The sequence below is a fragment of the Myotis brandtii genome, unplaced genomic scaffold (genome assembly GCF_000412655.1).
Source record: "Myotis brandtii unplaced genomic scaffold, ASM41265v1 scaffold251, whole genome shotgun sequence".
In the NCBI taxonomy this organism is placed as follows: Eukaryota; Metazoa; Chordata; class Mammalia; order Chiroptera; family Vespertilionidae; genus Myotis; species Myotis brandtii.
In genome coordinates, this window is record NW_005359516.1 from 59,687 (window position 1) to 72,080 (window position 12,394).

The 12,394-nt window shown below is 44.0% G+C and overlaps 1 protein-coding gene across 1 annotated transcript in view; it reads right to left on the reverse strand.

Moving 5' to 3' along the window:
• Positions 1-5,014: 5,014 nt before the first annotated feature.
• The window catches only part of ALMS1 (Alstrom syndrome protein 1), a 125,239-nt gene continuing 117,859 nt past the window's right edge, over positions 5,015-12,394 (reverse strand). Inside the window, exons 24-25 of the mRNA XM_014540916.1 lie at positions 6,229-6,328; positions 5,015-5,219 (exon numbers count right to left, since the gene is read on the reverse strand). Coding sequence (XP_014396402.1) covers positions 5,175-5,219; positions 6,229-6,328 — 145 coding nt within the window. The 3' untranslated portion in view covers positions 5,015-5,174. The remainder of the gene's footprint in view (positions 5,220-6,228; positions 6,329-12,394) is intronic.

Consider the following 12,394-nt stretch of genomic DNA (forward strand, 5'->3'; position numbering starts at 1 on the left):
ATATATATATTTCAAAGGTCAGAGTTCTATGGATTTGTGGTGGGAAAGAGCAGCCCTTACACTTCCCCTTGTGCACTCACTTCCACCTCTTTAATGGGCTTGTGTGGCTCCTTCTTGATTGTCCGGTTTTGCCACCAGGTTGATGCTGTGTCTCCATCACGCACATGCACCCTTCCTGTTCCCCACCTTCTCAAAGTGGTTTGTCACCGTTTGGGGTACATCAATATTCTGTGTTTAAGCTAAGCTACATGGAAAAACATTAGTTATCTTCTCTTACAGATGTTTGTTTTGTCTCCTTTTTCTTGGAACTTTTAATGATCTCTTACTTTATTTTTCTATTTATTTAACACTTACTCAACCCCAAACTCTATCAGATGTTTCTATATATCATAACACTCAGGTGCTTCATGTAACCAACCAATTAGATGTCCCTGAAGTCTTTCCACAGCCTCTGCCTCCAATCTGGACTGACCACACTGTGCCAGTTGACAAATCCATCCTGAGTTAACCTGTGACCACAGTGTGCGAAGCCCTAGCAAAAGAAAGTGAACAAGATAGTCATGATTCTTGCCTTCATGGAGCTTACTATCTAATGGTAGATACAGGAAACGTTTTTGTTCCTATTTTCTGGGGTCTGGAATTGATGCCTGTTTTTCGTTAAGATGGCACCAGGTGTGTCTCCTGAGAGGGCTGCTCCTAGTCACCTCCCTGGCCAAGTCGACAGTGGGAACTATATGAACATCTTCCCACTTTTCCTCAGTTAGCCCCTAACTTGTGAAATGAAGTCAGAGTAGGCAGTTTTTTTTAGGCAGCCCCATTTGCCCCATGGTTAGTTGAGGTTCTGGACTTAGATTCTGATGTCAGGCTGTCTTGTGTGGGGAGCAATAGTGAGGTTGGGTGAACACTGTGCTGAGAATGGGTCAGGGATTCTAGAAATGTGTGATCTGGCCATGCCTCTTTGAGGACATGCTGGACCCAAACCCTGGGCAGAAGTCTAGAAAGCTGGGATGACCTCTGAAGGGCTGTTTTCTCTAAGTCAGTGATGGTGAACCTTTTGAGCTTGGCGTGTCAGCATTTTGAAAAACCCTAACTTCACTCTGGTGCCGTGTCACATATAGAAATTTTTTGATATTTGCAATCATAGTAAAACAAAGACTTATATTTTTGATATTTATTTTATATATTTAAATGCCATTTAACAAAGAAAAATCAACCAAAAAAATGAGTTTGTGTGTCACCTCTGACACGCGTGTCATAGGTTCGCCATCACTGCTCTAAGTCCAGAACAGAGCCTCAGATTTTACCTGTGCAACAAGACCACCCAGAGTAATGGTACCTGCAACAGAGGAAATGGAGAGAACAAGGAGGAAAAAAAGGAAAGGAAGATAATTTACTCCAAAGTCTAAGGATGGGTTGGCTTGAGTTGCTGGGTGTTTTTGGGCCAACTAGGGCTCCCTGAAAGACAGGTAGGAGAGGAGCAGATAGGAATAGAGTTGTAGACCCGGAAAATGAACAGCCCATATCTATGCATCTTGTGACTGTAATCTCCTTAACATGTAGTCCAATCAGACTTGGAAAATAACCCAGTGTGGGGGGAAGTGAGTTTCCTTAGATTAGAATCTTCATCTTGGGGAGTTGTGGGGGTGGGGAAGCTGTGAGATGACCCAAGAGTGCCCCCTAAAGGCCAATAGTTAGTTTTGCTATTATTCAGCCCAGACCTCCACCCAACCAGAATTCATGAGTATTTAGTGAGAAATTGGGACAGGACTATAAGCAAGGGTTCACAGCCAGTCAACATAAAACTAACATTATAAGTTAAAATCACCCAGCTCCAAAACAGGTAAAGATGACATCAACCATTCAGCTTGGCCTAGCTTTCTTTTTTAAAAAAATCTATTTTTATTGGTTTCAGAGAAGGGAGAGGGAGAGATAGAAACATCGATGAGAATCAGATGGCTGCCTCCTGCTAGATCCCCAGCTGGGAATTGAATTGTGATCTCCTAGGTCAGTGGTTGGCAAACTGCGGCTCGCGAGCCACATGCGGCTCTTTGGCCCCTTGAGTGTGGCTCCTCCACAAAATACTGACTTCTGCGCATGGACCACGAAGTTTCAATCGCACTGTACGTGCGCGCCCACACGTGGTATTTTGTGGAAGAGCCACACTCAAGGGGCCAAAGAGCCGCATGTGGCTCGTGAGCAGCAGTTTGCTGATCACAGTCCTAGGTCCACACTCAACCAGTGAGCCACCACGGCCGGGGTTGGCCTAGCTTTCTAACTACTGGCCAACACAATCATTTGGGACACAAAATGCTTTGTGATTTATAGTGAAAACACTCTGCCTTCCCCATACACTCCCTCAGCCCACAGTGCATGTGCTGACGGTCACTGGAGGCCTTTGTCTGGGGTGGGCAGAAACAGAAGCTGCCCTCAGGGCAGAGGAGTGGCCAAGGAGGCTGGAGCCTAACCTCCCAGGAGAAAGCGGGCAGTGAATTCTCAGATTAGGTGAGAACTAGATCTAGGACAAAGAAATTAGAGTGAATCCCCAAGGTCAGAACCAGGTGCCAGGGCCTGGGCTTTTTCATCTGTGCAAGAACAAAACATAAAACAAGATCCTGGTGGAGATGGAGAGTGGGGCAGAGCAGCCTCATGGCCACAGGAGGGACAGCAGAGGTGGTGACTTTGCGACTTCTGCCAGGTGCTCAGTGGAACCATGTGGGCGGAGTGGGGAAACTGTCCTGAGCTCTGGGGGCAGAAGAGATTTTGATGCCAATACTTAGATTCAGCAAGCAGCAGACTCAGCCACGGAAAACGGCATCGTGAGAACCCTCAGCACCCCTCCCCCAGGCTGTGCTTTGTTTCTGCTCCCTACCTCTGTATCTGGGGCTGGGGAATTACCATTCTAGTGTGAAAGCAAGTCTATTTACTGTTTAAATAAATCTTCCCCAGGGCACCCCAAGGTGTATTCTGGCTGGGCTCGGAGGAGGGGCTGCCAGCTGCCACCTGTGGCTTCCCAGCCCTGAACCTACTAGTCATTGCTCTGGGAAGGCGCCTGGCGGACACTGCCAGGTGTGGAGAATCACACTCATTGCTCCTAAGAGGACTCCATCCTGCCTGGGTCCGTGCAGACCCGTTTCCAGACAATGATCGCTTTCCAGCTGAATTCTAATAACTTCCCACATGTAAACAGCCACAGCATCTGACAACCAAAAGGGGCATGCACATATTAATGCTCTCATTTTACAGATAAACTGGCCCAAAGTGGTTAGTTACCCTGCACAGCGACAGGGAAGAGCTAGGTAGTCCCCCCACACGCACCGTCGAAGGCTTCTTCACAGCCTCCTTCCAGGTGAGGCCGGGAGTTTAGGTGGCACCACTTGAAAGCTCTGAGCAGTGCTTGGTGGCAGGGCCTGCTCTTTGCCAGACTCTCAGGAAACAACCGGCCCCTACAGCCCTGCTGGAGCCCCGCTGAACTTAGAGTAAGGCTGAGCATCTTCCCTGGCTCAACTTTGGGCCTTAGCTTTAATTCCAGGTCACAAGATTACGTGCCTTATGTGCATTATCATATATATACATATACACCGAGTGGCCAGATTATGACGACTACCTGACGTTTGTAGGCAAATTAGCCGTACACTGCATCATATGGGATATGGAAGCCGAAGGCCTGTTCGAACACCTTTGCTGTCTACAGTTACCAAGATAAAACGTCTCCAATTCGCACAGGAACACAAGGATTGGACAGTCGAGCATTGGAAAAAAGTCATGTGGTCCGATGAATCACGTTTCCAGTTGCATCATGCAGATGGCAGAGTGAGAATTTGGCGGAAACAGCATGAAAGCATGCACCCCACATGCATGAGTACAACCCTTCAAGCTGGTGGGGCAGGATTATGGTTTGGGGCATGTTTTCCTGGCATGATTTGGGCCCTTTAATTCATGTGGAACAACGTCTGAATAGCACAACATACCTAAGTATCATTGCTGATCAGGTTCATCCTATCTTGTGGATGGCGTATCCCAATGGAGATGGCTTCTTCCAACAAGACAATGCGCCATGCCATGGTGCTCGTATTGTGCAGGAGTAGTTTCAAGAACATGAGGGAGACTTTACCTTGCTTAGGTGGCCCCCACAATCACCAGATCTCAATCCAATTGAGCATTTGTGGGACGAAGTTAAAAGAGCCATCAGGCAGCTGGTTCCACAAGCATCAAATCTCACAGAACTGGACAGTGCTATTCATCAGGCATGGTGTCAGATTCCTCGTATCACCTTTTAACATCTCGTGGAGTCAATGCCAAGAAGAATAGCTGCAGTATTGAAGGCAAAAGGTGGCCCAACAAGTACTGATGGGGTGGTCATAATAATCTGGTCACTCAGTGTGTGTGTGTGTGTGTGTATAATTTTTTTTTCATTATCACATATATTAAACTCCTGCTTTTCAGAAGTGGTTTTCCAGATTATAAGCACTGGTTCCATGTGAGACGATAAATGCTCTGAGGCTTTAATCCTGCAAACAAGGGGGTGGGTGGAGGAAAATTCACCAAAGGATAGTGGCCTTTCTTCCCGGCCTATAGCTCCCAGAGCAGCTGGGATGAGACTAAAGGGAGTTCTAGACCTGAGATGCCTATGTCTGCTGGAGTCTCTGGGTCTGCCCGGAGGGTACAGACACCCTCTCCACAAAGCCCATGATAGGGCTCTTGGCCTGTCCCCTGTGTTTCCAAAAAAAAGGCCACATTTCAGCCTCACAGCCCATTTCCCTTGACTGACCATTTTAGGTTGCGGCTCCCCATGCACTTCAGGGGACATGGCACAGCTCCAGATGGGAAAGAAATGACCCTCTATGGCTTGTTTTATGCGGAGTCAATAAGAATATAAAAAAAGTTATTTATTTTCTAAAAGTATAAAAACACAAACAAAAAGGGACTCTTATCTAGAATAAGAAATAATAATGTTATAACAAACACTCCTGTGGGCAAGGCCACTGTAAAGAAAGTATTGCTTCCAAAACATTAATAATCTTACCACTGTGCCCCGGACACTTTAGAAGGTTACTACTTCTAAATTACACATGGACAAAGAGTTTGCTTTATTGAACCAGACTCAAAAAGTAAGGGTTACGCTTCTTCAGGTTGATAAAATAAAATTCCACGGCTCTGAAGAAAATAATCTTATGTCAGTCCCAGGGAACTTTTCTCCCCAAGAGTTGATTGGTCACTTTCTGTGGAAGAAAAGACAGGCAGGAAAGAAGTTAGCAACCCTTGTGACCAGGCAGACAGACACTCCTTCCCACGGACATGGCACTGAAGACCAGTGGGGTTCTGCCCAAACCTTGTTTACCTTCCCCACCTACAGAAACTATGGTAATTATATGAAAAATACTTCCTGCATTGTTTAGGGAAGATGATCTATAATCAATATCTATTATTTCTGTATAGATGCAGATACTCTATAATCCTGATAGACTAATCCTTCCATCAGTTCGCAAACACACAAGCACAGTGAGAGCCTGATGCAGTGCCGGGGCCTCTGCACTTGAGCAGGCCCAGCCCGAACTCTGGGATGTGCTCCAGAAGCATTTTCCACCCCACATCGGTCTGGGATGAATGCGTCTTTTGGTTTCTGACTTTCCGCGTCCTCTTGGGTGAAGTAAGGGGGTTGGGAAGGAAACCAGGACAATGAAGGATGTGGGCCTTTAGGCACTGTAGCCCATTTCATTTCTCAAGGAGTAAGGAGTAAATTGCTAGCAAGTGTCCTTGCCTGTGAGGTTCTGGGACCCACAGCACCACTGATTCCACGGGAGCGATGGGCAGGGCATGGTGCTGGCGTCGAGGCTCTGGCAACTCTTAAGCTACACATAGACATTTTCCAGCCTTTTAAAAGAGTTCTAAAGTATAAAACTACAATCTGGGACGTTGGAATAAAAACACAATTCTACTGGATTTGACCATTTCTACCATAACGTACATCTAAACTGACCCCTAAGGATGAAATTTGGTTTCCTTCCAAATGTATGCCTGGAAGGGGCCTTTTTTAGGTTTGGTTTTTTTATTTTTAGATTTGAAATCTAGTCATAGGTGCCTCTATCTTCCAAATGTCAGCAGCGGTACAACGCATCATGAGCTTAAGTTCACTCCCCAAATGCAGTTCATTCAAACAGGTCAGGTGTGCTTCACTCAGTTTTTTCTTCCTTGATAAACCTGACCAACCCCGCTCGGGGACTGACTGACCTTTTTATACAGCTGGGCTCGCAACCGGTACGACTTATATTCCAATCTCCTCCTTTCCTCTTCTCTCTTTTTCTGTACTTCTGGAAGCTGCTCATAAATCCTTAGGAAAGACAGAAAGCAGTGAGGTTACCAGACCATAGAGGCACATGATGTCTTCTCACCGATCTCCCTACATTCTACCCTCTCAAGGCATCCAGTCCCTCAGACAAGCCTGGCCCATAATGTGCCCAGCTTCCTGTTAGACACTTGAACACAAAGAACTCTGGCCTGGGGTGTTTATGATCTGGAAGGGGAGACAGATAAAGAAAAATACATTAGCCCGCCAGCGTGGCTCAGTGGTTGAGTGTCGACCTATGAACCAGGAGGTCAGGGTTCAATTCTTGGTCAGGGCACATACCCCGGGTTGCAGGCTCAATCCCCAGTGTGGGGCAGCCTAAACATAAGGGAAATGATAGGGGGAAAGTACAATCATGGTCACATCTCCAAAAGGTGACACAGTATTACGGGAAAAGAAGAAACTTATTCTGAGTGAAGTAGGTCAGGGAGGGCCAGAGAAGACATTAAGCTTGAGGTGGGTCTTGAAAAATAGGAGCAGAAAGGGGATGGAAGGAGAAGGGAGCACGGGCAAGTCAAAGCTGCTCAGAGTGTGGGGAGTAGGTGGGACGCAGGTGGGGAGGGAGGTGGGTACGGAGGGCCTCACTGCAATGTGCAAGCCTGGGCTCTGTCCTCTCAGGGATGGGGAGGAACATGGCCAAACATGCACTTGATAAATGTGCTCTAATTAGAAATAATCTAAATTTCTAATAAAAACAGCTGCACAGATGACAGAATATAATGGAATTATTACAAAGCATAAAAAAGGAACAAGTATACACTTTAAAAGTCACTGTTCATTAAAATACAATGAAATATCACCTCACACCTGTTAGAATGGCTATTATTAAAACAACAACTGAGAGATAACAAATGCTGGTGAGGATGTAGAGAAAAGGGAACTCTGCACTGTCAGTGAAACGTAGGTTGGTGTGGCTACTCTGGAAAACAGTACACACAGAACTGTATGACCCAGCGATGACACTGCTGGGTGTTTATCCAAAGGAGATGAAATCACAATCTCAAAGAGATAGCTGCACCTTCATATTCATTGCAGGATTATTACAGAAGTGAAGACATGGAAACAACCTAAGTATCCATCAATGGATGAATGAATAAATAAAACGACATATATGTATATACAAACACACACATATTTATAAAAATATAAAATGGGGTATTATTCAGCCACAAAAAAGGTAATCCTTCCATTTACAACAGCATGGATGGACCTTGAGAGCAATATACTAAGTTAAATAAGTCAGAAACTGTGTGATCTCACCTATGTGTTGAATCTAAAAACATCAGACTCAGAAACAGAGAACAGCACGATGGTTGCCAAGGGCTGAGGGGATGGGACAATGGGGAGATGTTGGTCAAAGGGCACAAACTTCCAGTTATAAGATGAAAAAGTTCCTGCAACCTATGTACAGCAAAGTGACTCTAGTTAACAATACGGTACTGTATACTTGAAAGTTGTTCTGAGAATAGAGCTTTAATGCTCTCAGCATAACAAAACAAAATGGTAATTATGTTAACTAATCTTATTGTGGTAACATTTTCATATATGACATTTTCAGCTGTCTCCTGCACACCCCCTACTGAGGATGTGCCTGCAACCAAGGTACATGCCCTTGACCGGAATCGAACCCGGGACCCTTCAGTCCCTAGGCTGACGCTCTATCCAGTGTGCCAAGCTGGCTAGGGCCCCTTTATACTCGTAAAGCTTGAGGCCAATATTGGTCAATGTGAATTTTATCTATTGAGATCTACTGTATTAGAAATTAAAACTGAACATTTTAAAAGTATTTATTTCTTATTTTTAATCCTCACCTGAGCATATTTTTCCATTGATTTCTAGAGAGTGGAAGGCAGAGGGAGAGACAGAGAGAAATATCGATGTGAGAGAAACACATCGATTGGTTGCCTCCTGCATGAGCCCCGACCAGGGCCCAGTCCAGGGAGGAGCCTGCAACCGAGGTATGTGCCCTTGACCAGAATGGAACCCGGGACCCCTCAGTCCTCAGGCCGACACTCTATCCATTGAGTCAAACCAGCTAGGGCAAAAGTACTTATTTCTTAATTCACTTAAAAATACAAATAATAAGCCTGTTGGATGCTAACACATATAATAAATATGTTTTCCAAAACTAAAATGTTTAGTAAGAGTGGTACTGTTTTACATATTTTGTAAATCTATATTTTATAAATATTTAATGTCTGGTTTAATAAAAGACAGCTAGATTTTTACATCTGCTTCTGTATTACATTTGTTGTAATATACTGTTCTAGTTAAAAGATACATTTTTAAAAATCCAGTTTACACACATATGTAGTTGGACAAGAGAGAAGTATTTTAATATTCTTTTCAGATAATTGCTGATTTTCTTGATACTGCACCGAAACTTGACAAGTGGTAGTTTCTTAAAAAGTAGTTGCAATGTGGAATCTAAAACCATATCGATGAACTTTTGTACTCTCATATAAACAGAGGTTACCAGTCTACCTTGCACTTTGAATGTATCTTCTATCCATGCCTGATTTTGTAACACAATGCAACAGTCATTGGGAGAATACTGGCCCAGTGACTTATGCAGAGCTTCCAAATGCTGACATATTTACTTATATAGTAACATCTTACTTGTTAATATCATTGCTGATATCAGAAAAGTCTCAGTACTGGGAGGTAGTCAACCATATAGTGGTAGACCAAGTTTTCTAGAATTTGATTCTTTGCTTGAAAGCTCAAATTTTCTCTTTGGCAGTAAATACTGTCAGTTGTTTTCCTTGAAGTGACAGATTCATTTCTTCATTTTCAAGAAAAAGTCTGTCATAAGCCCAAGTCGGGATAATCAGTTTATCTACCATTCCTTCAAGTAAAAGCTGTGTTCTCCCTCAGCTCGCTCCACAAACCTTGGTGTAAGTGCTCTTCCTTGAACCAGTCATTGGTCTTGCATGCAGCAAGTGCTCTGCGTGTACTTCCCTTACACTGCTGGCATGTGGCTGTAAAAAATACAAAGCTTTCTGCCCTGGCCAGTATTGCTCAGACGTTAGAGCGTCTGTTGGCACCTATCTTGGTTGCAGGCTTGATCTCGATCCCTGGCCCTGGTCGGGGCAAGTGCAGTAGGAAACCAATTGATGTGATTCACATCGGTATTTCTCTCTCTCCACCCCTCTATCTCCTTTCCACTCTACTCTCTCTATAGATATCAATGGAAAAAATATCCTTGGGTGAGGATTAAAAGAAAAGAAAACAAAACAAAACCTTCTAGACCAGCACAGTCTCAAATAGTGTTAAGGCATCAGCAGTTTTATTCCTCCCCCATTACTTTTGCATCATCAGTGCAAATGTCAACACACTGAAAAAGGCAATAACATTCTAGTATTATTTTGAGATTCATTTTGACCTGGCAAATCCCAGAGGTCTACAACCACACTTCAAGAACTCCGTGACTAAAGCATCCCTTTGAAGTACCTATAAGGAGAGGGTTTACTAAATGGAGAGTAAAAACAAAATTTTAGGAGGAATGCTTTAAACATCTAAGACAAACTGTTTTCAAGCATTCTGCTGGCTATAAAACTGTTCTTATTTAAGGAGGTAGCTAATGAACCCCTAAATCAGTGATGGCGAACCTATGACACGCGTGTCAGAGGTGACACGCGAACTCATTTTTTGGTTGATTTTTCTTTGTTAAATGGCATTTAAATATATAAAATAAATATCAAAAATATAAATCTTTGTTTTACTATGGTTGCAAATATCAAAAAATTTCTATATGTGACATGGCACCAGAGTTAAGTTAGGGTTTTTCAAAATGCTGACACGCCGAGCTCAAAAGATTCGCCATCACTGGCCTAAATGGTAACTGTTAATTTAGTTATTCCATGGCATTCTCATGATCGATATATGCATATCTCTAATGAGTGGCTAACGCACACAATGACACAAAATTTAAAAGGTATATAAAGGCAAAAAATTAGTCTTTCTCCTACCCAGTCACTCAGTTCTTTTTCCCAAAGGCAACCACTATTATCAGTTTTTTGTGTACCCTTCCAGAGATATCCTATGCATATAAAGCGTTTGCCTCTACAGAAGCCCAGATACTTATTTTTAAAGACTATAAATAGTGGCATGTACACGTGCTTCTGAAACCTTTTTTTCAAGCTTAACTTAATGTGTATTGGACAATACTCCATTATTTCTCACTGTATTGAATAGATTTCTAGAAACAGGATGGCCTGGATAAAAGGTAAGGCCCCAGGAGAACCAAGATGGCGGCATAGGTTAACGCCGGAGTTTGCTGCCTCGAACAACCACTTCAAAAATACAACTAAAAGATGGAACAGACATCACCCAGAACCACAGGAAGGCTGGCTGAGGAGAGATTCTACAACTAGAAGGAAAGAGAAATCCATACCGAGACTCAGAGGAGGCGCAGTGCGGAGGTGAAATACTAAGGTGCGGAGGTGCATGTGGAGCTGGCCGGCGGCGGAGGGCGCGGTTGTTGTTTTCAATCGGGAGGGAGTTTCAGACTCTGAGCTCCAGATCCGGGCGAGTCTCTAGGGACCCAGACTCAAACGGGAGAAGCGGGAAGGCAGCTTTCTCTCCGAGGTTTGCAGCGGTTGCAAAGCCGCTGGGGACGGAACTGAGAGCAGCCATAACTGCTCGCCCCGCCCGCCCTGTAGATCCCCTGGGACCCGCCCCGCACAGAGGCATTTGCTGGATCGCCTCAGGCAAAGGCTAGATTAGCACCGCCCTAGAGATTCAGCACAGAAGCTCTCCCACTGCAGACACAGCTGACTCTCATAGCCAGTTAGCCTGGAGGTCAATTCACCCCTAGTATTGCCGACAACAATTAAGGCTTAACTACAACAAGACTGCGCACAAAGACCACAAGGGGGTGCACCAAGAAAGCATAAAAAATGCGGAGACAAAAAAACATGACAGAAATGGAGGATATAGAGCTAAAAAACGCAATTTTGAGGGCTTGCAATAAACTTCTGGAGAGCCTCACGAAAACTAATGAGACCCTCGATGCTATGATAAAGAAACTAGAAATTAAGCATACACGCTCTGAAATAAAGAATATTACACCCAATAGCAGACCAGAGGAGCGCAAGAATCAAGCCAAAGATTTGAAATGCGAAGAAGCAAAAAACACCCAACCGGAAAAGCAAAATGAAAAAAGAATCCGAAAATACGAAGATAGTGTAAGGAGCCTCTGGGACAGCTTCAAGCGCACCAATATCAGAATTATAGGGGTGCCAGAAGATGAGAGACAGCAAGATATTGAAAACCTATTTGAAGAAATAATGGCAGAAAACTTCCCCCACCTGGTGAAAGAAATGGACTTACAGGTCCAAGAAGCGCAGAGAACCCCAAACAAAAGGAATCCAAAGAGGACCACACCAAGACACATCATAATTAAAATGCCAAGAGCAAAAGACAAAGAGAGAATCTTAAAAGCAGCAAGAGAAAGAGACTCAATTACCTACAAGGGAATACCCATACGACTGTCAGCTGATTTCTCAACAGAAACTTTGCAGGCCAGAAGGGAATGGCAAGAAATATTCAAAGTGATGAATACCAAGAACCTACAACCAAGATTACTTTATCCAGCAAAGCTATCATTCAGAATTGAAGGTCAGATAAAGAGCTTCACAGATAAGGAAAAGCTAAAGGAGTTCATCACCACTAAACCAGTATTATACGAAATGCTGAAAGGTATCCTTTAAGAGGAGGAAGAAGAAAAAGGTAAAGATACAAATTGTGAACAACAAACATGCATCTATCAACAAGTGAATCTAAGAACCAAGTGAATAAATAATCTGATGTACAGAATGAACTGGTGATTATAATGAATCAGGGACATAGAAAGGGAATGGACTGACTATTCTTGGGGGGGAAAGGGGAATGGGAGATGCGGGAAGAAACTGGACAAAAATCGTGCACCTATGGATGAGGACAGTGGGTGGGGAGTGAGGGCGGAGGGTGGGGCGGGAACTGGGAGGAGGGGAGTCAGGGGGGGGAAAAAAAGAGGAACAAATGTAACCTGAACAAAAAAGATTTAAT